Source organism: Eleutherodactylus coqui, chromosome 13 (genome assembly GCF_035609145.1).
Source record: "Eleutherodactylus coqui strain aEleCoq1 chromosome 13, aEleCoq1.hap1, whole genome shotgun sequence".
NCBI classification, from domain to species: Eukaryota; Metazoa; Chordata; class Amphibia; order Anura; family Eleutherodactylidae; genus Eleutherodactylus; species Eleutherodactylus coqui.
The window spans coordinates 1,797,799-1,824,751 of NC_089849.1; the positions used below are offsets into that span (position 1 = coordinate 1,797,799).

At 53.3% G+C, this 26,953-nt stretch overlaps 1 protein-coding gene across 3 annotated transcripts in view; it reads left to right on the top strand.

The window, feature by feature from the left end:
- Positions 1–26,953, top strand: part of PREX1 (phosphatidylinositol-3,4,5-trisphosphate dependent Rac exchange factor 1) — a 129,926-nt gene that overhangs the window by 72,919 nt on the left and 30,054 nt on the right. For all 3 annotated transcript variants that reach the window (XM_066588046.1, XM_066588048.1, XM_066588047.1), the window contains 6 exons: positions 38–168; positions 14,348–14,440; positions 14,700–14,848; positions 14,974–15,059; positions 24,576–24,712; positions 26,133–26,232. In XM_066588046.1, the coding sequence (XP_066444143.1) occupies positions 38–168; positions 14,348–14,440; positions 14,700–14,848; positions 14,974–15,059; positions 24,576–24,712; positions 26,133–26,232 (696 nt within the window). The remainder of the gene's footprint in view (positions 1–37; positions 169–14,347; positions 14,441–14,699; positions 14,849–14,973; positions 15,060–24,575; positions 24,713–26,132; positions 26,233–26,953) is intronic.

A 26,953-nucleotide genomic window follows, 5' to 3' on the forward strand; every position in this document is an offset into this window, starting at 1 on the left:
AAGCAGTAATCCGCGCCCTCTTGTGTCTCTGTATCAGTGTTCGAGAAGAGCGAGTTCAAAGACGAGTCGCAGTTCTTCCGGTTCCACGCCGACGAGGAGATGGAGGGAACGAAGAGCAAGAAGAACGACTTCAGGCTGCTGGAGAACATTGTGGCTCGGACCCTGCAGGTGCGGCGGCGGTCAGCGCGCGAGGGGGGCGGTATATACTCAGCGCCGGCGGTCAGCGCGCGAGGGGGGCGGTATATACTCAGCGCCGGCGGTCAGCGCGCGAGGGGGGCGGTATATACTCAGCGCCGGCGGTCAGCGCGCGAGGGGGGCGGTATATACTCAGCGCCGGCGGTCACCGCGCGAGGGGGGCGGTATATACTCAGTGCCGGCGGTCAGCGCGCGAGGGGGGCGGTATATACTCAGCGCCGGCGGTCAGCGCGCGAGGGGGGCGGTATATACTCAGCGCCGGCGGTCAGCGCGCGAGGGGGGCGGTATATACTCAGCGCCGGCGGTCAGCGCGCGAGGGGGGCGGTATATACTCAGCGCCGGCGGTCAGCGCGCGAGGGGGGCGGTATATACTCAGCGCCGGCGGTCAGCGCGCGAGGGGGGCGGTATATACTCAGCGCCGGCGGTCAGCGCGCGAGGGGGGCGGTATATACTCAGCGCCGGCGGTCAGCGCGCGAGGGGGGCGGTATATACTCAGCGCCGGCGGTCAGCGCGCGAGGGGGGCGGTATATACTCTGCGCCGGCGGTCAGCGCGCGAGGGGGGCGGTATATACTCTGCGCCGGCGGTCAGCGCGCGAGGGGGGCGGTATATACTCTGCGCCGGCGGTCAGCGCGCGAGGGGGGCGGTATATACTCAGCGCCGGCGGTCAGCGCGCGAGGGGGGCGGTATATACTCTGCGCCGGCGGTCAGCGCGCGAGGGGGACGGTATATACTCAGCGCCGGCGGACAGCGCGCGAGGGGGGCGGTATATACTCAGCGCCGGCGGGCTGCTGCACAAGATGAGCTCAAGTGGCATTACACAGCAGATTGTGAGCTCCTGGGGTCAGGGATGATGGGAGTGATACATTGTCTGATGGGGGATTAGATTGTGAGCTCCTGGGGTCAGGGATGATGGGAGTGATACATTGTGTGATGGGATTAGATTGTGAGCTCCTGGGGTCAGGGATGATGGGAGTGATACATTGTGTGATGGGATTAGATTGTGAGCTCCTGGGGTCAGGGATGATGGGAGTGATACATTGTGTGTGTGATGGGGGATTAGATTGTGAGCTCCTGGGGTCAGGGATGATGGGAGTGATACATTGTCTGATGGGGGATTAGATTGTGAGCTCCTGGGGTCAGGGGTGATGAGAGTGATACATTGTGTGTGATGGGGGGATTAGATTGTGAGCTCCTGGGGTCGGGGATGATGGGAGTGATTGTGTGTGATGGGGGATTAGATTGTGAGCTCCTGGGGTCAGGGATGATGGGAGTGATACATTGTGTGATGGGGGGATTAGATTGTGAGCTCCTGGGGTCAGGGATGATGGGAGTGATACATTGTGTGATGGGGGATTAGATTGTGAGCTCCTGGGGTCAGGGATGATGGGAGTGATACATTGTGTGATGGGGATTAGATTGTGAGCTCCTGGGGTCAGGGATGATGGGAGTGATACATTGTGTGATGGGATTAGATTGTGAGCTCCTGGGGTCAGGGATGATGGGAGTCATACATTGTGTGTGATGGAGGATTAGATTGTGAGCTCCTGGGGTCGGGGATGATGGGAGTGATACATTGTGTGTGATGGAGGATTAGATTATGAGCTCCTGGGGTCAGGGATGATGGGAGTGATACATTGTGTGATGGGGGGAATAGATTGTGAGCTCCTGGGGTCAGGGATGATGGGAGTGATACATTGTGTGTGATGGGGGATTAGATTGTGAGCTCCTGGGATCAGGGATGATGGGAGTGATACATTGTGTGTGATGGGATTAGATTGTGAGCTCCTGGGGTCAGGGATGATGGGAGTGATACATTGTGTGTGATGGGGGGTTAGATTGTGAGCTCCTGGGGTCAGGGATGATGGGAGTGATACATTGTGTGATGGGGGATTAGATTGTGAGCTCCTGGGATCAGGGATGATGGGAGTGATACATTGTGTGTGATGGGGATTAGATTGTGAGCTCCTGGGGTCAGGGATGATGGGAGTGATACATTGTGTGATGGGGGATTAGATTGTGAGCTCCTGGGATCAGGGATGATGGGAGTGATACATTGTGTGATGGGGGATTAGATTGTGAGCTCCTGGGATCAGGGATGATGGGAGTGATACATTGTGTGTGATGGGGATTAGATTGTGAGCTCCTGGGGTCAGGGATGATGGGAGTGATACATTGTGTGATGGAGGATTAGATTGTGAGCTCCTGGGGTCAGGGATGATGGGAGTGATACATTGTGTGTGATGGATTAGATTGTGAGCTCCTGGGGTCAGGGATGATGGGAGTGATACATTGTGTGTGATGGGGGATTAGATTGTGAGCTCCTGGGGTCAGGGATGATGGGAGTGATACATTGTGTGATGGGGGATTAGATTGTGAGCTCCTGGGGTCAGGGATGATGAGAGTGATACATTGTGTGTGATGGATTAGATTGTGAGCTCCTGGGGTCAGGGATGATGGGAGTGATACATTGTGTGATGGGGGATTAGATTGTGAGCTCCTGGGGTCGGGGATGATTGGAGTGATACATTGTGTGATGGGATTAGATTGTGAGCTCCTGGGGTCAGGGATGATGGGAGTGATACATTGTGTGTGATGGGGGATTAGATTGTGAGCTCCTGGGGTCAGGGATGATGGGAGTGATACATTGTGTGATGGGGGGATTAGATTGTGAGCTCCTGGGGTCAGGGATGATGGGAGTGATACATTGTGTGTGATGGGGGATTAGATTGTGAGCTCCTGGGGTCAGGGATGATGGGAGTGATACATTGTGTGTGATGGGGGGATTAGATTGTGAGCTCCTGGGGTCAGGGATGATGGGAGTGATACATTGTGTGTGATGGGGGATTAGATTGTGAGCTCCTGGGGTCAGGGATGATGGGAGTGATACATTGTGTGTGATGGGATTAGATTGTGAGCTCCTGGGGTCAGGGATGATGGGAGTGATACATTGTGTGTGATGGGGGATTAGATTGTGAGCTCCTGGGGTCAGGGATGATGGGAGTGATACATTGTGTGATGGGTGGGATTAGATTGTGAGCTCCTGGGGTCAGGGATGATGGGAGTGATGCATTGTGTGATGGGGGGGAATAGATTGTGAGCTCCTGGGGTCAGGGATGATGGGAGTGATACATTGTGTGATGGGGGATTAGATTGTGAGCTCCTGGGGTCGGGGATGATGGGAGTGATACATTGTGTGTGATGGGGGGATTAGATTGTGAGCTCCTGGGGTCAGGGATGATGGGAGTGATACATTGTGTGATGGGTGGGATTAGATTGTGAGCTCCTGGGGTCAGGGATGATGGGAGTGATACATTGTGTGTGATGGGGGATTAGATTGTGAGCTCCTGGGGTCAGGGATGATGGGAGTGATACATTGTGTGTGATGGGATTAGATTGTGAGCTCCTGGGGTCAGGGATGATGGGAGTGATACACTGTGTGATGGGGGGGATTAGATTGTGAGCTCCTGGGGTCAGGGATGATGGGAGTGATACATTGTGTGTGATGGGGGATTACATTGTGAGCTCCTGGGGTCAGGGATGATGAGAGTGATACATTGTGTGTGATGGATTAGATTGTGAGCTCCTGGGGTCAGGGATGATGGGAGTGATACATTGTGTGATGGGATTAGATTGTGAGCTCCTGGGGTCAGGGATGATGGGAGTGATACATTGTGTGTGATGGGGGATTAGATTGTGAGCTCCTGGGGTCAGGGATGATGGGAGTGATACATTGTGTGATGGGGGGATTAGATTGTGAGCTCCTGGGGTCGGGGATGATGGGAGTGATACATTGTGTGGGATGGGGGGATTAGATTGTGAGCTCCTGGGGTCAGGGATGATGGGAGTGATACATTGTGTGTGATGGCATTAGATTGTGAGCTCCTGGGGTCAGGGATGATGGGAGTGATACATTGTGTGTGATGGGGGATTAGATTGTGAGCTCCTGGGGTCAGGGATGATGGGAGTGATACATTGTGTGATGGGGGATTAGATTGTGAGCTCCTGGGGTCGGGGATGATGGGAGTGATACATTGTGTGTGATGGGGGGATTAGATTGTGAGCTCCTGGGGTCAGGGATGATGGGAGTGATACATTGTGTGTGATGGCATTAGATTGTGAGCTCCTGGGGTCAGGGATGATGGGAGTGATACATTGTGTGTGATGGGGGATTAGATTGTGAGCTCCTGGGGTCAGGGATGATGGGAGTGATACATTGTGTGATGGGGGATTAGATTGTGAGCTCCTGGGGTCGGGGATGATGGGAGTGATACATTGTGTGTGATGGGGGGATTAGATTGTGAGCTCCTGGGGTCCGGGATGATGGGAGTGATACATTGTGTGTGATGGGGGATTAGATTGTGAGCTCCTGGGGTCAGGGATGATGGGAGTGATACATTGTGTGTGATGGGGGATTAGATTGTGAGCTCCTGGGGTCAGGGATGATGGGAGTGATACATTGTGTGTGATGGGATTAGATTGTGAGCTCCTGGGGTCAGGGATGATGGGAGTGATACATTGTGTGATGGGGGATTAGATTGTGAGCTCCTGGGGTCAGGGATGATGGGAGTGATACATTGTCTGATGGGGGATTAGATTGTGAGCTCCTGGGGTCAGGAGTGATGGGAGTGATACATTGTGTAATGGGGGGGGGATTAGATTGTGAGCTCCTGAGGTCGGGGATGATGGGAGTGATACATTGTGTGTGATGGGGGGATTAGATTGTGAGCTCCTGGGGTCAGGGGTGATGGGAGTGATACATTGTGTGTGATGGGGGGATTAGATTGTGAGCTCCTGGGGTCAGGGATGATGGGAGTGATACATTGTGTGATGGGGGATTAGATTGTGAGCTCCTGGGGTCAGGGATGATGGGAGTGATACATTGTGTGTGATGGGGGATTAGATTGTGAGCTCCTGGGGTCAGGGATGATGGGAGTGATACATTGTGTGATGGGGGGATTAGATTGTGAGCTCCTGGGGTCAGGGATGATGGGAGTGATACATTGTGTGTGATGGGGGATTAGATTGTGAGCTCCTGGGGTCGGGGATGATGGGAGTGATTGTGTGTGATGGGGGATTAGATTGTGAGCTCCTGGGGTCAGGGATGATGGGAGTGATACATTGTGTGATGGGGGGATTAGATTGTGAGCTCCTGGGGTCAGGGATGATGGGAGTGATACATTGTGTGATGGGGGATTAGATTGTGAGCTCCTGGGGTCAGGGATGATGGGAGTGATACATTGTGTGTGATGGGGGGATTAGATTGTGAGCTCCTGGGATCAGGGATGATGGGAGTGATACATTGTGTGATGGGGGATTAGATTGTGAGCTCCTGGGGTCAGGGATGATGGGAGTGATACATTGTGTGTGATGGGGGGATTAGATTGTGAGCTCCTGGGGTCAGGGATGATGGGAGTGATACATTGTGTGATGGGATTAGATTGTGAGCTCCTGGGGTCGGGGATGATGGGAGTGATACATTGTGTGATGGGGGGAATAGATTGTGAGCTCCTGGGGTCAGGAATGATGGGAGTGATACATTGTGTGATGGGTGGGATTAGATTGTGAGCTCCTGGGGTCAGGGATGATGGGGGTGATACATTGTGTGATGGGGGGGATTAGATTGTGAGCTCCTGGGGTCGGGGATGATGGGAGTGATACATTGTGTGTGATGGGATTAGATTGTGAGCTCCTGGGGTCAGGGATGATGGGAGTGATACATTGTGTGTGATGGGGGGATTAGATTGTGAGCTCCTGGGGTCGGGGATGATGGGAGTGATGCATTGTGTGTGATGAGGGATTAGATTGTGAGCTCCTGGGGTCAGGGATGATGGGAGTGATACATTGTGTGTGATGGGGGATTAGATTGTGAGCTCCTGGGGTCAGGGATGATGGGAGTGATACATTGTGTGATGGGGGATTAGATTGTGAGCTCCTGGGGTCAGGGATGATGGGAGTGATACATTGTGTGATGGGGGATTAGATTGTGAGCTCCTGGGGTCAGGGATGATGGGAGTCATACATTGTGTGATGGGGGATTAGATTGTGAGCTCCTGGGGTCAGGGATGATGGGAGTGATACATTGTGTGTGATGGGGATTAGATTGTGAGCTCCTGGGGTCAGGGATGATGGGAGTGATACATTGTGTGTGATCGGATTAGATTGTGAGCTCCTGGGGTCAGGGATGATGGGAGTGATACATTGTGTGTGATGGGATTAGATTGTGAGCTCCTGGGGTCAGGGATGTTGGGAGTGATACATTGTGTGTGATGTGGGGGATTAGATTGTGAGCTCCTGGGATCAGGGATGATGGGAGTGATACATTGTGTGATGGGGATTAGATTGTGAGCTCCTGGGGTCAGGGATGATGGGAGTGATACATTGTGTGTGATGGGGGGATTAGATTGTGAGCTCCTGGGGTCAGGGATGATGGGAGTGATACATTATGTGATGGGGATATTAGATTGTGAGCTCCTGGGGTCAGGGATGATGGGAGTGATACATTGTGTGATGGGGGATTAGATTGTGAGCTCCTGGGGTCAGGGATGATGGGAGTGATACATTGTGTGATGGGGGATTAGATTGTGAGCTCCTGGGGTCGGGGATGATGGGAGTGATACATTGTGTGATGGGGGATTAGATTGTGAGCTCCTGTGGTCAGGGATGATGGGAGTGATACATTGTGTGATGGGGGATTAGATTGTGAGCTCCTGGGATCAGGGATGATGGGAGTGATACATTGTGTGATGGGGGATTAGATTGTGAGCTCCTGGGATCAGGGATGATGGGAGTGATACATTGTGTGTGATGGGGGATTAGATTGTGAGCTCCTGGGCTCAGGGATGATGGGAGTGATACATTGTGTGATGGGGGATTAGATTGTGAGCTCCTGGGATCAGGGATGATGGGAGTGATACATTGTGTGATGGGGGGATTAGGTTGTGAGCTCCTGGGGTCAGGGATGATGGGAGTGATACATTGTGTGATGGGGGATTAGATTGTGAGCTCCTGGGGTCGGGGATGATGGGAGTGATACATTGTGTGATGGGGGATTAGATTGTGAGCTCCTGGGGTCAGGGATGATGGGAGTGATACATTGTGTGATGGGGGATTAGATTGTGAGCTCCTGGGGTCGGGGATGATGGGAGTGATACATTGTGTGATGGGGGATTAGATTGTGAGCTCCTGGGGTCAGGGATGATGGGAGTGATACATTGTGTGATGGGAGATTAGATTGTGAGCTCCTGGGGTCAGGGATGATGGGAGTGATACATTGTGTGATGGGGGGATTAGATTGTGAGCTCCTGGGGTCAGGGATGATGGGAGTGATACATTGTGTGATGGGGGGATTAGATTGTGAGCTCCTGGGGTCAGGGATAATGGGAGTGATACATTGTGTGTGATGGGGGGATTAGATTGTGAGCTCCTGGGGTCAGGGATGATGGGAGTGATACATTGTGTGTGATGGGGATTAGATTGTGAGCTCCTGGGGTCAGGGATGATGGGAGTGATACATTGTGTGATGGGGGATTAGATTGTGAGCTCCTGGGATCAGGGATGATGGGAGTGATACATTGTGTGATGGGGGATTAGATTGTGAGCTCCTGGGGTCAGGGATGATGGGAGTGATACATTGTGTGATGGGGGATTAGATTGTGAGCTCCTGGGGTCAGGGATGGTGGGAGTGATACATTGTGTGATGGGATTAGATTGTGAGCTCCTGGGGTCGGGGATGATGGGAGTGATACATTGTGTGATGGGATTAGATTGTGAGCTCCTGGGGTCAGGGATGATGGGAGTGATACATTGTGTGTGATGGGGGATTAGATTGTGAGCTCCTGGGGTCGGGGATGATGGGAGTGATACATTGTGTGATGGGGATTAGATTGTGAGCTCCTGGGGTCAGGGATGATGGGAGTGATACATTGTGTGATGGGGGGATTAGATTGTGAGCTCCTGGGGTCAGGGATGATGGGAGTGATACATTGTGTGTGATGGGATTAGATTGTGAGCTCCTGGGGTCAGGGATGATGGGAGTGATACATTGTGTGGGATGGGGGGATTAGATTGTGAGCTCCTGGGGTCAGGGATGATGGGAGTGATACATTGTGTGTGATGGGATTAGATTGTGAGCTCCTGGGGTCAGGGATGATGGGAGTGATACATTGTGTGATGGGTGGGATTAGATTGTGAGCTCCTGGGGTCAGGGATGATGGGAGTGATACATTGTGTGTGATGGGGGATTAGATTGTGAGCTCCTGGGGTCAGGGATGATGGGAGTGATACATTGTGTGATGGGGGATTAGATTGTGAGCTCCTGGGGTCGGGGATGATGGGAGTGATACATTGTGTGTGATGGGATTAGATTGTGAGCTCCTGGGGTCAGGGATGATGGGAGTGATACATTGTGTGATGGGGGATTAGATTGTGAGCTCCTGGGGTCAGGGATGATGGGAGTGATACATTGTGTGATGGGGGATTAGATTGTGAGCTCCTGGGGTCATGGATGATGGGAGTGATACATTGTGTGTGATGGGATTAGATTGTGAGCTCCTGGGGTCAGGAATGATGGGAGTGATACATTTTGTGTGATGGGGGGATTAGATTGTGAGCTCCTGGGGTCAGGGATGATGGGAGTGATACATTGTGTGTGATGGGGGATTAGATTGTGAGCTCCTGGGGTCAGGGATGATGGGAGTGATACATTGTGTGTGATGGGATTAGATTGTGAGCTCCTGGGGTCGGGGATGATGGGAGTGATACATTGTGTGATGGGTGGGATTAGATTGTGAGCTCCTGGGGTCGGGGATGATGGGAGTGATACATTGTGTGATGGGTGGGATTAGATTGTGAGCTCCTGGGGTCATGGATGATGGGAGTGATACATTGTGTGTGATGGGATTAGATTGTGAGCTCCTGGGGTCAGGAATGATGGGAGTGATACATTTTGTGTGATGGGGGGATTAGATTGTGAGCTCCTGGGGTCAGGGATGATGGGAGTGATACATTGTGTGTGATGGGGGATTAGATTGTGAGCTCCTGGGGTCAGGGATGATGGGAGTGATACATTGTGTGTGATGGGATTAGATTGTGAGCTCCTGGGGTCGGGGATGATGGGAGTGATACATTGTGTGATGGGGGATTAGATTGTGAGCTCCTGGGGTCGGGGATGATGGGAGTGATACATTGTGTGATGGGGGATTAGATTGTGAGCTCCTGGGGTCAGGGATGATGGGAGTGATACATTGTGTGATGGGGGATTAGATTGTGAGCTCCTGGGGTCAGGGATGATGGGAGTGATACATTGTGTGATGGGGGATTAGATTGTGAGCTCCTGGGGTCGGGGATGATGGGAGTGATACATTGTGTGATGGGTGGGATTAGATTGTGAGCTCCTGGGGTCAGGGATGATGGGAGTGATACATTGTGTGATGGGGGATTAGATTGTGAGCTCCTGGGATCAGGGATGATGAGAGTGATACATTGTGTGTGATGGGATTAGATTGTGAGCTCCTGGGGTCAGGGATGATGGGAGTGATACATTGTGTGATGGGGGGATTAGATTGTGAGCTCCTGGGATCAGGGATGATGGGAGTGATACATTGTGTGTGATGGGGGGATTAGATTGTGAGCTCCTGGGGTCAGGGATGATGGGAGTGATACATTGTGTGTGATGGGGGATTAGATTGTGAGCTCCTGGGGTCAGGGATGATGGGAGTGATACATTGTGTGTGATGGGGGGGGGGGGGTTAGATTGTGAGCTCCTGGGGTCAGGGATGATGGGAGTGATACATTGTGTGTGATGGGGGATTAGATTGTGAGCTCCTGGGGTCAGGGATGATGGGAGTGATACATTGTGTGTGATGGGGGATTAGATTGTGAGCTCCTGGGGTCAGGGATGATGGGAGTGATACATTGTGTGATGGGGGATTAGATTGTGAGCTCCTGGGGTCAGGGATGATGGGAGTGATACATTGTGTGATGGGGGATTAGATTGTGAGCTCCTGGGGTCGGGGATGATGGCAGTGATACATGGTGTGTGATGGGGGGGATTAGATTGTGAGCTCCTGGGGTCAGGGATGATGGGAGTGATGCATTGTGTGTGATGGGATTAGATTGTGAGCTCCTGGGGTCGGGGCTGATGGGAGTGATACATTGTGTGATGGGGAGATTAGATTGTGAGCTCCTGGGGTCAGGGATGATGGGAGTGATACATTGTGTGATGGGATTAGATTGTGAGCTCCTGGGGTCAGGGATGATGGGAGTGATACATTTTGTGTGATGGGGGGATTAGATTGTGAGCTCCTGGGGTCAGGGATGATTGGAGTGATACATTGTGTGTGATGGGGGGATTAGATTGTGAGCTCCTGGGGTCAGGGATGATGGGAGTGATACATTGTGTGTGATGGGGGGATTAGATTGTGAGCTCCTGGGGTCAGGGATGATGGGTGTGATACATTGTGTGTGATGGGGGATTAGATTGTGAGCTCCTGGGGTCAGGGATGATGGGAGTGATACATTGTGTGATGGGGGGATTAGATTGTGAGCTCCTGGGGTCGAGGATGATGGGAGTGATACATTGTGTGATGGGGGATTAGATTGTGAGCTCCTGGGGTCAGGGATGATGGGAGTGATACATTGTGTGATGAGGGGATTAGATTGTGAGCTCCTGGGGTCAGGGATGATGGGAGTGATACATTGTGTGTGATGGGGGATTAGATTGTGAGCTCCTGGGGTCAGGGATGATGGGAGTGATACATTGTGTGATGGGATTAGATTGTGAGCTCCTGGGGTCAGGGATGATGGGAGTGATGCATTGTGTGTGATGGGATTAGATTGTGAGCTCCTGGGGTCAGGGATGATGGGAGTGATACATTGTGTGATGGGGGATTAGATTGTGAGCTCCTGGGGTCAGGGATGATGGGAGTGATACATTGTGTGTGATGGGGGATTAGATTGTGAGCTCCTGGGGTCGGGGATGATGGGAGTGATACATTGTGTGATGGGGGATTAGATTGTGAGCTCCTGGGGTCAGGGATGATGGGAGTGATACATTGTGTGATGGGGGGATTAGATTGTGAGCTCCTGGGGTCAGGGATGATGGGAGTGATGCATTGTGTGTGATGGGATTAGATTGTGAGCTTCTGGGGTCAGGGATGATGGGAGTGATACATTGTGTTATGGGGGATTAGATTGTGAGCTCCTGGGGTCAGGGATGATGGGAGTGATACATTGTGTGTGATGGGGGGGGGATTAGATTGTGAGCTCCTGGGGTCAGGGATGATGGGAGTGATACATTGTGTGATGGGTGGGATTAGATTGTGAGCTCCTGGGGTCAGGGATGATGGGAGTGATACATTGTGTGTGATGGGGGGATTAGATTGTGAGCTCCTGGGGTCAGGGATGATGGGAGTGATACATTGTGTGTGATGGGATTAGATTGTGAGCTCCTGGGGTCAGGGATGATGGGAGTGATACATTGTGTGATGGGGGATTAGATTGTGAGCTCCTGGGGTCAGGGATGATGGGAGTGATACATTGTGTGTTATGGGATTAGATTGTGAGCTCCTGGGGTCAGGGATGATGGGAGTGATACATTGTGTGATGGGGGATTAGATTGTGAGCTCCTGGGGTCGGGGATGATGGGAGTGATACATTGTGTGTTATGGGATTAGATTGTGAGCTCCTGGGGTCAGGGATGATGGGAGTGATACATTGTGTGATGGGGGATTAGATTGTGAGCTCCTGGGGTCAGGGATGATGGGAGTGATACATTGTGTGATGGGGGATTAGATTGTGAGCTCCTGGGGTCAGGGATGATGGGAGTGATACATTGTGTGTGATGGGATTAGATTGTGAGCTCCTGGGGTCAGGGATGATGGGAGTGATGCATTGTGTGTGATGAGGGATTAGATTGTGAGCTCCTGGGGTCAGGGATGATGGGAGTGATACATTGTGTGTGATGGGGGATTAGATTGTGAGCTCCTGGGGTCAGGGATGATGGGAGTGATGCATTGTGTGTGATGAGGGATTAGATTGTGAGCTCCTGGGGTCAGGGATGATGGGAGTGATACATTGTGTGTGATGGGGGATTAGATTGTGAGCTCCTGGGGTCAGGGATGATGGGAGTGATGCATTGTGTGTGATGAGGGATTAGATTGTGAGCTCCTGGGGTCAGGGATGATGAGAGTGATACATTGTGTGTGATGGGGGATTAGATTGTGAGCTCCTGGGGTCAGGGATGATGGGAGTCATACATTGTGTGATGGGGGATTAGATTGTGAGCTCCTGGGGTCAGGGATGATGGGAGTGATACATTGTGTGTGATGGGGATTAGATTGTGAGCTCCTGGGGTCAGGGATGATGGGAGTGATACATTGTGTGTGATCGGATTAGATTGTGAGCTCCTGGGGTCAGGGATGATGGGAGTGATACATTGTGTGTGATGGGATTAGATTGTGAGCTCCTGGGGTCAGGGATGTTGGGAGTGATACATTGTGTGTGATGTGGGGGATTAGATTGTGAGCTCCTGGGGTCAGGGATGATGGGAGTGATACATTGTGTGATGGAGGATTAGATTGTGAGCTCCTGGGGTCAGGGATGATGGGAGTGATACATTGTGTGATGGGGGGGATTAGATTGTGAGCTCCTGGGGTCAGGGATGATAGGAGTGATACATTGTGTGAGATGGGATTAGATTGTGAGCTCCTGGGGTCAGGGATGATGGGAGTGATACATTGTGTGTTATGGGATTAGATTGTGAGCTCCTGGGGTCAGGGATAATGGGAGTGATACATTGTGTGTGATGGGGGATTAGATTGTGAGCTCCTGGGGTCAGGGATGATGGGAGTGATACATTGTGTGATGGGGGGATTAGATTGTGAGCTCCTGGGGTCAGGGATGATGGGAGTGATACATTGTGTGATGAGGGATTAGATTGTGAGCTCCTGGGGTCAGGGATGATGGGAGTGATACATTGTGTGATGGGGGATTAGATTGTGAGCTCCTGGGGTCAGGGATGATGGGAGTGATACATTGTGTGATGGAGGGATTAGATTGTGAGCTCCTGGGGTCAGGGATGATGGGAGTGATACATTGTGTGAGATGGGATTAGATTGTGAGCTCCTGGGGTCAGGGATGATGGGAGTGATAGATTGTGTGTGATGGGGGGATTAGATTGTGAGCTCCTGGGGTCAGGGATGATGGGAGTGATACATTGTGTGATGGGATTAGATTGTGAGCTCCTGGGGTCAGGGATGATGGGAGTGATACATTGTGTGTGATGGGGATTAGATTGTGAGCTCCTGGGGTCAGGGATGATGGGAGTGATACATTGTGTGTGATGGAGGGATTAGATTGTGAGCTCCTGGGGTCAGGGATGATGGGAGTGATACATTGTGTGATGGGATTAGATTGTGAGCTCCTGAGGTCAGGGATGATGGGAGTGATACATTGTGTGTGATGGGGGGGATTAGATTGTGAGCTCCTGGGGTCGGGGATGATGGGAGTGATACATTGTGTGATGGGATTAGATTGTGAGCTCCTGGGGTCAGGGATGATGGGGGTGATTGTGTGTGATGTGGGATTAGATTGTGAGCTCCTGGGGTCAGGGATGATGGGAGTGATACATTGTGTGTGATGTGGGATTAGATTGTGAGCTCCTGGGGTCAGGGATGATGGGAGTGATACATTGTGTGATGGGATTAGATTGTGAGCTCCTGGGGTCAGGGATGATGGGAGTGATACATTGTGTGATGGGATTAGATTGTGAGCTCCTGGGGTCAGGGATGATGAGAGTGATACATTGTGTGTGATGGGGGGATTAGATTGTGAGCTCCTGGGGTCGGGGATGATGGGGGTGATACATGGTGTGTGATGGGATTAGATTGTGAGCTCCTGGGGTGAGGGATGATGGGAGTGATACATTGTGTGATGTACGGAGGTGAGTATGTAGTTCCGCTTCTCTGCGCAGTCCTGTTGGGTGGTCTGCCTCGGACTTGTAGTGCAGTTTGCGTCCTGCGTGAGGACCTTATTTTCACACTCCTCCTCGCTGTCTCTGGCGCCCGCTGCGGTCTGAGAGTTGCTGTTGCTCTTTGTGTCATTCCTGGCACTTGTAGTTCTTGCTGACGGGTCTCTTTTTTGCTGCTCTTGTAGATTTTACCTCAGGAAGAGGATTACGGGTTTGACCTGGAAGAGAAGAACAAAGCGGTTGTGGTGAAGTCTGTCCGGAAGGGGTCCTGCGCTGAGGTGAGGGGCATCACCCACAATGCACCAGTGCAGGGAGCCCACCACTGGGACAGCTCGGCAGTAATGAGAGTTGCCCACCATAGACTGCTCTGGTGCGCCGACGTGTAACTAGTTAGAGTTGTGTGTGTTCCCCTTTAAGAAGGGTCCTAGTCAGTGGGATAGAAGATGGGTGACCGCCATGTTCATAGACCACATAGGGATCATCTAACGCTCATCAGGAGCCGCGGTCATGTGACCCCCAGCCCTCCTCTCCCCACAGATGGCCGGACTGCAGGTTGGACGGAAGGTCTTGACCATCAACGAGGACCTGCTCTTCCTCAGACCCTTCTCGGAGGTGGAGATCCTTCTGAACCAGTCGTTCTATGCCCGCCGGCCCATCCGCATCCTTGTGGCCACCAAATCCAAAGAGTAAGATCCTTCTAAGGTCTGCAGGGTCTGTCGGGGGCTGCACTGCGCGCGGCGGTGGTGGGCAGCGGGTTGGGAGCGGCCGCCATCATCCTCTCCGTGTCGTCATCTTCTTGTCTTTGCTGTAGGATTGTGAAGATCGCGGATTGTCCGTCATCCCTCTGCGTCCAGATCAGGAGTGCGGCCCCCCCGTATATCCACGCCGTGGGGAGAGGTGAGCTGTGCAGCCGGGTCGGGGCCGGTGTCCAGGAGGGGCTTCAGTGATCTGAAGTTATAGATGGGGGTCCTGTATCCTGGAGGGTCTTCAGTGGTCTGTAGTTATAGATGGGGGTCCTGTATCCTGGAGGGTCTTCAGCGGTCTGTAGTTATAGATGGGGGTCCTGTATCCAGGAGGGTCTTCAGTGGTCTGTAGTTATAGATGGGGGTCCTGTATCCTGGAGGGTCTTCAGTGGTCTGTAGTTATAGATGGGGGTCCTGTATCCTGGAGGGTCTTCAGCGGTCTGTAGTTATAGATGGGGGTCCTGTATCCTGGAGGGTCTTCAGCAGTCTGTAGTTATAGATGGGGGTCCTGTATCCTGGAGGGTCTTCAGTGGTCTGTAGTTATAGATGGGGGTCCTGTATCCAGGAGGGTCTTCAGCAGTCTGTAGTTATAGATGGGGGTCCTGTATCCAGGAGGGTCTTCAGCGGTCTGTAGTTATAGATGGGGGGGGGGTCCTGTATCCTGGAGGGTCTTCAGTGGTCTGTAGTTATAGATGGGGGTCCTGTATCCAGGAGGGTCTTCAGTGGTCTGTAGTTATAGATGGGGGTCCTGTATCCATGAGGGTCTTCAGCGGTCTGTAGTTATAGATGGGGGGGGTCCATTATCTAGGAGGGTCTTCAGCGGTCTGTAATTATAGATGGGGGGGGTCCTGTATCCATGAGGGTCTTCAGCAGTCTGTAGTTATAGATGGGGGGGGGTCCTGTATCCAGGAGGGTCTTCAGCGGTCTGTAGTTATAGATGGGGGGGGGTCCTGTATCCAGGAGGGTCTTCAGCGGTCTGTAGTTATAGATGGGGGTCCTGTATCCTGGAGGGTCTTCAGCGGTCTGTAGTTATAGATGGGGGGGGTCCTGTATCCATGAGGGTCTTCAGCAGTCTGTAGTTATAGATGGGGGGGGGGTCCTGTATCCAGGAGGGTCTTCAGCGGTCTGTAGTTATAGATGGGGGGGGGTCCTGTATCCAGGAGGGTCTTCAGCGGTCTGTAGTTATAGATGGGGGGGGGTCCTGTATCCAGGAGGGTCTTCAGCGGTCTGTAGTTATAGATGGGGGTCCTGTATCCTGGAGGGTCTTCAGCGGTCTGTAGTTAAAGATTGCGGGGGTCCTTTATCCTGGAGGGTCTTCAGCGGTCTGTAGTTATAGATGGGGGGGTCCGGTATCCTGGAGGGTCTTCAGCGGTCTGTAGTTATAGATGGGGGGGTCCGGTATCCTGGAGGGTCTTCAGCGGTCTGTAGTTATAGATGGGGGGGTCCTGTATCCTGGAGGGTCTTCAGCGGTCTGTAGTTATAGATGGGGGTCCTGTATCCAGGAGGGTCATCAGCGGTCTGTAGTTATAGATGGGGGGGGGGGGGGTCCTGTATCCAGGAGGGTCTTCAGCAGTCTGTAGTTATAGATGGGGGGGTCCTGTATCCTGGAGGGTCTTCAGCGGTCTGTAGTTATAGATGGGGGGGTCCTGTATCCTGGAGGGTCTTCAGCGGTCTGTAGTTATAGATGGGGGTCCTGTATCCAGGAGGGTCTTCAGCGGTCTGTAGTTATAGATGGGGGGGGGGGGGGGTCCTGTATCCAGGAGGGTCTTCAGTGGTCTGTAGTTATAGATGGGGGTCCTGTATCCTAGAGGGTCTTCAGCGGTCTGTAGTTATAGATGGGGGGGTCCTGTATCCTGGAGGGTCTTCAGCGGTCTGTAGTTATAGATGGGGGGAGGGGGTCCTGTATCCTGGAGGGTCTTCAGCGGTCTGTAGTTATAGATGGGGGGGTCCTGTATCCAGGAGGGTCTTCAGCAGTCTGTAGTTATAGATGGGGGGGGGGTCCTGTATCCAGGAGGGTCTTCAGCGGTCTGTAGTTATAGATGGGGGTCCTGTATCCAGGAGGGTCTTTAGCGGTCTGTAGTTATAGATGGGGGTCCTGTATCCTGGAGGGTCTTCAGCGGTCTGTAGTTATAGATGGGGGTCCTGTATCCAGGAGGGTCTTCAGCGGTCTGTAATTATCGATGGGGGGGGGTCCTGTATCATGGAGGGTCTTCAGTGGTCTGTAGTTATAGATGGGGGGAGGGGGTCCTGTATCCTGGAGGGTCTTCAGCGGTCTGTAGTTATAGATGGGGGGGTCCTGTATCCAGGAGGGTCTTCAGCAGTCTGTAGTTATAGATGGGGGGGGGGGGGTCCTGTATCCAGGAGGGTCTTCAGCGGTCTGTAGTTATAGATGGGGGTCCTGTATCATGGAGGGTCTTCAGCAGTCTGTAGTTATAGATGGGGGGGTCCTGTATCCTGGAGGGTCTTCAGCGGTCTGTAGTTATAGATGGGGGGGGTCCTATATTCTGGAGGGTCTTCAGCGGTCTGTAGTTATAGATGAGGGTCCTGTATACTGGAGGGTCTTCAGCGGTCTGTAGTTATAGATGGGGGTCCTGTGTCCTTGAGGGTCTTCAGCGGTCTGTAGTTATAGATGGGGGTCCTGTATCCTGGAGGATCTTCAGCGGTCTGTAGTTATAGATGGGGGTCCTGTATCCTGGAGGGTCTTCAGCAGTCTGTAGTTATAGATGGGGTGGGGGGGTCCTGTATCCTGGAGGGTCTTCAGCAGTCTGTAGTTATAGATGGGGGTCCTGTATCTAGGAGGGTCTTCAGTGGTCTGTAGTTATAGATTGTTGGGGGTCCTGTATCCTGGAGGGTCTTCAGCGGTCTGTAGTTATAGATAGGGGTCCTGTATACAGGGGGGTCTTCAGTGGTCTGTAGTTATAGATGGGGGTCCTGTATCTTGGAGGGTCTTCAGCGGTCTGTAGTTATAGATGGGGGTCCTGTATCCTGGAGGGTCTTCACTCATCTGTAGTTATAGATGGGGGGGGGGGTCCTGTATCCTGGAGGGTCTTCAGCGGTCTGTAGTTATAGATGGGGGGGGGGGGTCCTGTATCCTGGAGGGTCTTCAGCAGTCTCTAGTTATAGATGGGGGGAGTCCTATATCCTGGAGGGTCTTTAGCGGTCTGTAGTTATAGATGGGGGGGGGGGTCCTATATCCTGGAGGGTCTTCAGCGGTCTGTAGTTATAGATGGGGGGGGGGGGTCCTGTATCCTGGAGGGTCTTCAGCGGTCTGTAGTTATAGATGGGGGGGGTCCTATATCCTGGAGGGTCTTCAGTGGTCTGTAGTTATAGATGGGGGGGTCCTGTATCCAGGAGGGTCTTTAGTGGTCTGTAATTATAGATGGGGGGGTCCTGTATCCTGGAGGGTCTTCAGCAGTCTGTAGTTATAGATGGGGGTCCTGTATCCTGGAGGGTCTTCAGCGGTCTGTAGTTATAGATGGTTTGGGGGTCCTGTATCCAGGAGGGTCTTCAGCGGTCTGTAGTTGTAGATGGTTGGGGGTCCTGTATCCTGGAGGGTCTTCAGCAGTCTGTAGTTATAGATGGGGGGGTCCTGTATCCTGGAGGGTCTTCAGCGGTCTGTAGTTATAGATGGGGGGGTCCTGTATCCAGGAGGGTCTTCAGCGGTCTGTAGTTATAGATGGGGGTCCTGTATCCTGGAGGGTCTTCAGCGGTCTGTAGTTATAGATGGGGGGGGGGGGGGTCCTGTATCCTGGAGGGTCTTCAGCGGTCTGTAGTTATAGATGGGGGTCCTGTATCCAGGAGGGTCTTCAGCAGTCTGTAGTTATAGATGGGGGTCCTGTATTCTGGAGGGTCTTCAGCGGTCTGTAGTTATAGATGGGGGTCCTGTGTCCTTGAGGGTCTTCAGCGGTCTGTAGTTATAGATGGGGGTCCTGTATCCTGGAGGATCTTCAGCAGTCTGTAGTTATAGATGGGGGGGTCCTGTATCTAGGAGGGTCTTCAGTGGTCTGTAGTTATAGATGGGGGGGGTCCTGTATCTAGGAGGGTCTTCAGCGGTCTGTAGTTATAGATGGGGGTCCTGTATCCTGGAGGATCTTCAGCAGTCTGTAGTTATAGATGGGGGGGTCCTGTATCCTGGAGGGTCTTCAGCAGTCTGTAGTTATAGATGGGGGTCCTGTATCTAGGAGGGTCTTCAGTGGTCTGTAGTTATAGATTGTTGGGGGTCCTGTATCCTGGAGGGTCTTCAGCGGTCTGTAGTTATAGATGGGGGTCCTGTATCCTGGAGGGTCTTCAGCGGTCTGTAGTTATAGATGGGGGTCCTGTATACAGGGGGGTCTTCAGTGGTCTGTAGTTATAGATGGGGGGGTCCTGTATCCAGAAGGGTCTTCAGCGGTCTGTAGTTATAGATAGGGGTCCTGTATACAGGGGGGTCTTCAGTGGTCTGTAGTTATAGATGGGGGTCCTGTATCTTGGAGGGTCTTCAGCGGTCTGTAGTTATAGATGGGGGTCCTGTATCCTGGAGGGTCTTCACTCATCTGTAGTTATAGATGGGGGGGGGGGGGGGTCCTGTATCCTGGAGGGTCTTCAGCAGTCTCTAGTTATAGATGGGGGGAGTCCTATATCCTGGAGGGTCTTTAGCGGTCTGTAGTTATAGATGGGGGGGGGGTCCTATATCCTGGAGGGTCTTCAGCGGTCTGTAGTTATAGATGGGGGGGGGGGGTCCTGTATCCTGGAGGGTCTTCAGCGGTCTGTAGTTATAGATGGGGGGGGTCCTATATCCTGGAGGGTCTTCAGTGGTCTGTAGTTATAGATGGGGGGGTCCTGTATCCAGGAGGGTCTTCAGCAGTCTGTAGTTATAGATGGTTTGGGGGTCCTGTATCCAGGAGGGTCTTTAGTGGTCTGTAATTATAGATGGGGGGGTCCTGTATCCTGGAGGGTCTTCAGCAGTCTGTAGTTATAGATGGGGGTCCTGTATCCTGGAGGGTCTTCAGCGGTCTGTAGTTATAGATGGGGGTCCTGTATCCTGGAGGGTCTTCAGCGGTCTGTAGTTATAGATGGGGGGGGGGGGGTCCTGTATCCTGGAGGGTCTTCAGCGGTCTGTAGTTATAGATGGGGGGGGGGTCCTGTATCCTGGAGGGTCTTCAGTGGTCTGTAGTTATAGATGGGGGGGGGGTCCTGTATCCAGAAGGGTCTTCAGCGGTCTGTAGTTATAGATAGGGGTCCTGTATACAGGGGGGTCTTCAGTGGTCTGTAATTATAGATGGGGGGGGGGTCCTGTATCCAGGAGGGTCTTCAGCGGTCTGTAGTTATAGATAGGGGTCCTGTATACAGGGGGGTCTTCAGTGGTCTGTAATTATAGATGGGGGGGGGGGTCCTGTATCCAGGAGGGTCTTCAGCGGTCTGTAGTTATAGATAGGGGTCCTGTATACAGGGGGGTCTTCAGTGGTCTGTAATTATAGATGGGGGGGGGGGGGGTCCTGTATCCTGGAGGGTCTTCAGCGGTCTCTAGTTATAGATGGGGGGGGGGGTCCTGTATCCTGGAGGGTCTTCAGCGGTCTGTAGTTATAGATGGGGGTCCTGTATCCTGGAGGGTCTTCAGCGGTCTGTAGTTATAGATGGGGGTCCTATATCCTGGAGGGTCTTCAGCAGTCTGTAGTTATAGATGGGGGTCCTGTATCCTGGAGGGTGTTCAGCGGTCTGTAGTTATAGATGGGGGTCCTATATCCTGGAGGGTCTTCACTCATCTGTAGTTATAGATGGGGGGGGGGTCCTGTATCCTGGAGGGTCTTCAGCGGTCTGTAGTTATAGATGGGGGGGTCCTGTATCCTGGAGGGTCTTCAGCAGTCTGTAGTTATAGATGGGGGGGTCCTATATCCTGGAGGGTCTTTAGCGGTCTGTAGTTATAGATGGGGGGGGTGTCCTGTATCCAGGAGGGTCTTCAGCAGTCTGTAGTTATAGATGGGGGGGGGTCCTGTATCCAGGAGGGTCTTTAGCGGTCTGTAGTTATAGATGGGGGGGGGGGGTCCTGTATCCTGGAGGGTCTTCAGTGGTCTGTAGTTATAGATGGGGGTCCTGTATCCAGGAGGGTCTTCAGTGGTCTGTAGTTATAGATGGGGGTCCTGTATCCAGGAGGGTCTTCAGCGGTCTGTAGTTATAGATGGGGGGGGGTCCTGTATCCAGGAGGGTCTTCAGCGGTCTGTAGTTATAGATGGGGGGGGGGGGGGGTCCTGTATCCTGGAGGGTCTTCAGTGGTCTGTAGTTATAGATGGGGGGGTCCTGTATCCAGGAGGGTCTTCAGCGGTCTGTAATTATAGATGGGGGGAGGGGGTCCTGTATCCTGGAGGGTCTTCAGCAGTCTGTAGTTATAGATGGGGGGGGGGGGGGTCCTGTATCCTGGAGGGTCTTCAGCGGTCTCTAGTTATAGATGGGGGGGGGGGGTCCTGTATCCTGGAGGGTCTTCAGCGGTCTGTAGTTATAGATGGGGGTCCTGTATACAGGGGGGTCTTCAGTGGTCTGTAGTTATAGATGGGGGGGTCCTGTATCTTGGAGGGTCTTCAGCGGTCTGTAGTTATAGATGGGGGTCCTGTATCCTGGAGGGTCTTCAGCGGTCTGTAGTTATAGATGGGGGTCCTATATCCTGGAGGGTCTTCAGCGGTCTGTAGTTATAGATGGGGGTCCTGTATCCTGGAGGGTCTTCAGCGGTCTGTAGTTATAGATGGGGGTCCTATATCCTGGAGGGTCTTCAGCAGTCTGTAGTTATAGATGGGGGGGGGGGGGGGGGTCCTGTATCCTGGAGGGTCTTCAGCGGTCTGTAGTTATAGATGCGGGTCCTGTATCCTGGAGGGTCTTCACTCATTGTAGTTATAGATGGGGGGGGGGGGGGGGTCCTGTATCCTGGAGGGTCTTCAGCGGTCTGTAGTTATAGATGGGGGGGGGGGTCCTGTATCCTGGAGGGTCTTCAGCGGTCTGTAGTTATAGATGGGGGGGGTCCTGTATCCTGGAGGGTCTTCAGCGGTCTGTAGTTATAGATGGGGGGGGGGGTCCTGTATCCTGGAGGGTCTTCAGCGGTCTGTAGTTATAGATGGGGGGGGTCCTGTATCCTGGAGGGTCTTCAGCGGTCTGTAGTTATAGATGGGGGTCCTGTATCCTGGAGGGTCTTCAGTGGTCTGTAGTGATAGATGGGGGTCCTGTATCCTGGAGGGTCTTCAGCAGTCTGTAGTTATAGATGGTTTGGGGGTCCTGTATCCAGGAGGGTCTTCAGTGGTCTGTAGTTATAGATGGGGGTCCTGTATCCTGGAGGGTCTTCAGCAGTCTGTAGTTATAGATGGTTTGGGGGTCCTGTATCCAGGAGGGTCTTCAGCGGTCTGTAGTTATAGATGGGGGGGTCCTGTATCCTGGAGGGTCTTCAGTGGTCTGTAGTTATAGATGGGGGGAGGGGGTCCTGTATCCTGGAGGGTCTTCAGCAGTCTGTAGTTATAGATGGGGGGAGGGGGTCCTGTATCCTGGAGGGTCTTCAGCGGTCTGTAATTATAGATGGGGGGAGGGGGTCCTGTATCCTGGAGGGTCTTCAGCAGTCTGTAGTTATAGATGGGGGGAGGGGGTCCTGTATCCTGGAGGGTCTTCAGCGGTCTGTAGTTATAGATGGGGGTCCTGTATCCTGGAGGGTCTTCAGTGGTCTGTAATTATAGATGGGGGGGTCCTGTATCCTGGAGGGTCTTCAGCAGTCTGTAGTTATAGATGGGGGTCCTGTATCTAGGAGGGTCTTCAGTGGTCTGTAGTTATAGATTGTTGAGGGTCCTATATCCTGGAGGGTCTTCAGCGGTCTGTAATTATAGATGGGGGGGGGGGTCCTGTATCCAGAAGGGTCTTCAGCGGTCTGTAGTTATAGATAGGGGTCCTGTATACAGGGGGGTCTTCAGTGGTCTGTAATTATAGATGGGGGGGGGGGTCCTGTATCCAGAAGGGTCTTCAGCGGTCTGTAGTTATAGATAGGGGTCCTGTATCCTGGAGGGTCTTCAGCGGTCTGTAGTTATAGATGGGGGGAGGGGGTCCTGTATCCAGAAGGGTCTTCAGCGGTCTGTAGTTATAGATAGGGGTCCTGTATACAGGGGGGTCTTCAGTGGTCTGTAGTTATAGATAGGGGTCCTGTATACAGGGGGGTCTTCAGTGGTCTGTAATTATAGATGGGGGGGGGGGGTCCTGTATCCAGGAGGGTCTTCAGCGGTCTGTAGTTATAGATAGGGGTCCTGTATACAGGGGGGTCTTCAGTGGTCTGTAATTATAGATGGGGGGGGGGGGTCCTGTATCCTGGAGGGTCTTCAGCGGTCTCTAGTTATAGATGGGGGGGGTCCTGTATCCTGGAGGGTCTTCAGCGGTCTCTAGTTATAGATGGGGGGGTCCTGTATCCTGGAGGGTCTTCAGCGGTCTGTAGTTATAGATGGGGGGGGGGTCCTGTATCCTGGAGGGTCTTTAGCGGTCTGTAGTTATAGATGGGGGGGGTCCTATATCCTGGAGGGTCTTTAGCGGTCTGTAGTTATAGATGGGGGGGGTCCTGTATCCTGGAGGGTCTTCACTCATCTGTAGTTATAGATGGGGGGGGTCCTGTATCCAGGAGGGTCTTCACTCATCTGTAGTTATAGATGGGGGGGGTCCTGTATCCAGGAGGGTCTTCAGCAGTCTGTAGTTATAGATGGTTTGGGGGTCCTGTATCCTGGAGGGTCTTCAGTGGTCTGTAGTTATAGATGGGGGTCCTGTATCCTGGAGGGTCTTCAGCGGTCTGTAGTTATAGATGGGGGGGGTCCTGTATCCTGGAGGGTCTTTAGCGGTCTCTAGTTATAGATGGGGGTCCTGTATACAGGGGGGGCTTCAGCAGTCTGTAGGTATAGATGGGAGGGGGGAGGGAGGGCTGTATCCCGGAGGGTCTTCAGCGGTCTGTAGTTGTAGATGGTTGGGGGTCCTGTATCCTGGAGGGTCTTCAGCGGTCTGTAGTTATAGATGGGGGGGTCCTGTATCCTGGAGGGTCTTCAGTGGTCTCTAGTTATAGATGGGGGGGGGGGGGTCCTTTATCCTGGAGGGTCTTCAGCGGTCTGTAGTTATAGATGGGGGTCCTGTGTCCTTGAGGGTCTTCAGTGTTCTGTAGTTATAGATGGGGGGGGGTCCTATATCCTGGAGGGTCTTTAGCGGTCTGTAGTTATAGATGGGGGTCCTATATCCTGGAGGGTCTTTAGCGGTCTGTAGTTATAGATGGGGGGGGGTCCTATATCCTGGAGGGTCTTTAGCGGTCTCTAGTTATAGATGGGGGGGGGGGTCCTATATCCTGGAGGGTCTTCAGCGGTCTGTAGTTATAGATGGGGGTCCTGTGTCCTTGAGGGTCTTCAGTGTTCTGTAGTTATAGATGGGGGGGGTCCTATATCCTGGAGGGTCTTTAGCGGTCTGTAGTTATAGATGGGGGTCCTATATCCTGGAGGGTCTTTAGCGGTCTCTAGTTATAGATGGGGGGGGGTCCTATATCCTGGAGGGTCTTTAGCGGTCTCTAGTTATAGATGGGGGTCCTGTGTCCTTGAGGGTCTTTAGCGGTCTCTAGTTATAGATGGGGGTCCTGTGTCCTTGAGGGTCTTCAGTGGTCTGCAGTTGTTGTTGGGGGTCTAGTGAACCTCTCTGTCTTGGTTTTCAGGGTCTCAGGCGGCTGCGGTCGGTCTGCACCCCGGACAATGTATTCTCAAGGTGAATGGGACAAGTGTTGCCCACGACAGTCACATCGAAGTCCTGGAGCATTTCTCTGCATACCGAGCCAACCCCGAAAACCCCCTGGTGAGTGCGGAGCAGCAACTACGACCCTCAGCATCCGCAGAATCTGCCATGTTCTGTTATGAACTGCAAACCACAAAACGCTGCGGGGGGGGGGGGGGGGGGCGCGGTTGGGCTTAGTCGGGGGCTTCGGGCTTACACGGTGTACCTGTTGCGGTTAATCGGGGGCTGCAGGGTACGTCGGGGGCTTCAGATTTACACAGGAAGTCTGCTGGGGTTAATCGGGGGCTTCAGGCTTACACAGGGGGCTGTTGGGGTTAATCGGGGGCTTCAGGCTTACACAGGGGGCCGGTTGCGGTTAGACGGGGGGTTGTCAGGTTAGTCAGGGGGCTGCAGGGTTAGTAGGGGGCTTCAGGCTTAAACAGGGGGCCGGTTGGGCTTAGTCAGGGGGCTGCTGGGTTTTACTGGGGGTAGTCGGGGCCCTGCGGGGTTCGTCGGGGGTTTTGGGCTATTACGGATGGCCTGTTGGGGGTAGACAGAAGCTTCAGGGTTAGTCGGGGGCTTCAGGCTTACACAGGGGGCTGTTGGGGTTAGACAGGGGGTTGTGAGGTTAGTTGGGGGCTTCAGGCTTACACAGGGGGCTGTTGGGGTTAGTCGGGGGCTTCAGGCTTACACAGGGGGCTGTTGGGGTTAGTCGGGGGGTTGTGAGGTTAGTCAGGGGGCTGCAGGGTTAGTCGGGGGCTTCAGGCTTACACAGGGGGCCTGTTGGGGTTAGTCGGGGGGTTGTGAGGTTAGTCAGGGGGCTGCAGGGTTAGTCGGGGGCTTCAGGCTTACACAGGGGGCTGTTGGGGTTAGTCGGGGGCTTCAGGCTTACACAGGGGGCTGTTGGGGTTAGTCGGGGGGTTGTGAGGTTAGTCAGGGGGCTGCAGGGTTAGTCGGGGGCTTCAGGCTTACACAGGGGGCTGTTGGGGTTAGTCAGGGGGTTGTGAGGTTAGTCAGGGGGCTGCAGGGTTAGTCAGGGGCTTCAGGCTTACACAGGGGGCTGTTGCGGTTAGACGGGGGGTTGTGAGGTTAGTCAGGAGGCTGCAGGGTTAGTCGGGGGCTTCAGGCTTACACAGGGGGCTGTTGGGGTTAGTCGGGGGGCTGCACGGTTAGTCGGGGGCTTCAGGCTTACACAGGGGGCTGTAGGGGTTAGTCGGGGGGTTGTGAGGTTAGTCAGGGGGCTGTTGGGGTTAGTCGGGGGCTTCAGGCTTACACAGGGGGCTGTTGGGGTTAGTCGGGGGCTTCAGGCTTACACAGGGGGCTGTAGGGGTTAGTCGGGGGGTTGTGAGGTTAGTCAGGGGGCTGCAGGGTTAGTCTGGGGCTTCAGGCTTACACAGGGGGCTGCAGGGTTAGTCGGGGGCTTCAGGCTTACACAGGGGGCTGTTGGGGTTAGTCGGGGGTTGTGGCTCCGTATATCATAACACAAGTCGCCCGGTTTCAGGGACTCTTCCAGTGGATCTTCAGAACGCAGGAGGATGCGGAGGAGGACCGGGTGCAGAGGCGCGCATTGGAGGAGTCTGGCGCGCCCGACAGACAAGCAGGTATCACATGACCGGTCACATGTCCAGCAGACGATTGATAGAAGGGGGGCTACGCTTTATAACGGACGTGCGGTGGAAGAAAGACACTTTGTTCCATGTTTGCATGACCAGTGCTTGCTGTCAGTGAACGTCTTGTCCCACTCACAGCTGAGGGTTTGTAGCCGTTATATCCGGTCCAGACAATCTGCTGTGAGGAGACTTCCCTAAACTGATACATTGTATCAGAGCAGCAGCTGTGAGAAGTGCTCTGTCTGGAGGGGTAATGGACATGCTGAGTGTAGCAGCCTGCAGGCACTGAAAGGGTTACACTGATTTATTATTGCCATGCAGGGTACCTACCCCAGAGATATGCCCCTCCCCCACCACACGGTATACGCCCCCGTGATTTGCCCCCCTGCACGGGATTTACGTCCCGCTGATTTGCCCCTCCGCACAGTTTACGTCTCAGTGATTTGCCCCTCTGCACGGTTTACACCCCGGTGATTTGCCCCTCCGCACAGTTTACGTCTCGATGATTTGCCCCTTTGCATGGTTTACACCCTGCGATTTGCCCCTCTTCACGGTTTACGCCCCGGTTATTTGCCCCTCCTCATAGTTTATGTCCCGGTGATTTGCCCCTCCGCACGGTTTACGTCTCAGTGATTTGCCCCTCCGCACGGTTTACGTCCCGATGATTTGCCCCTCCTCACAGTTTACGTCCTGGTGATTTGCCTCTCCGCAC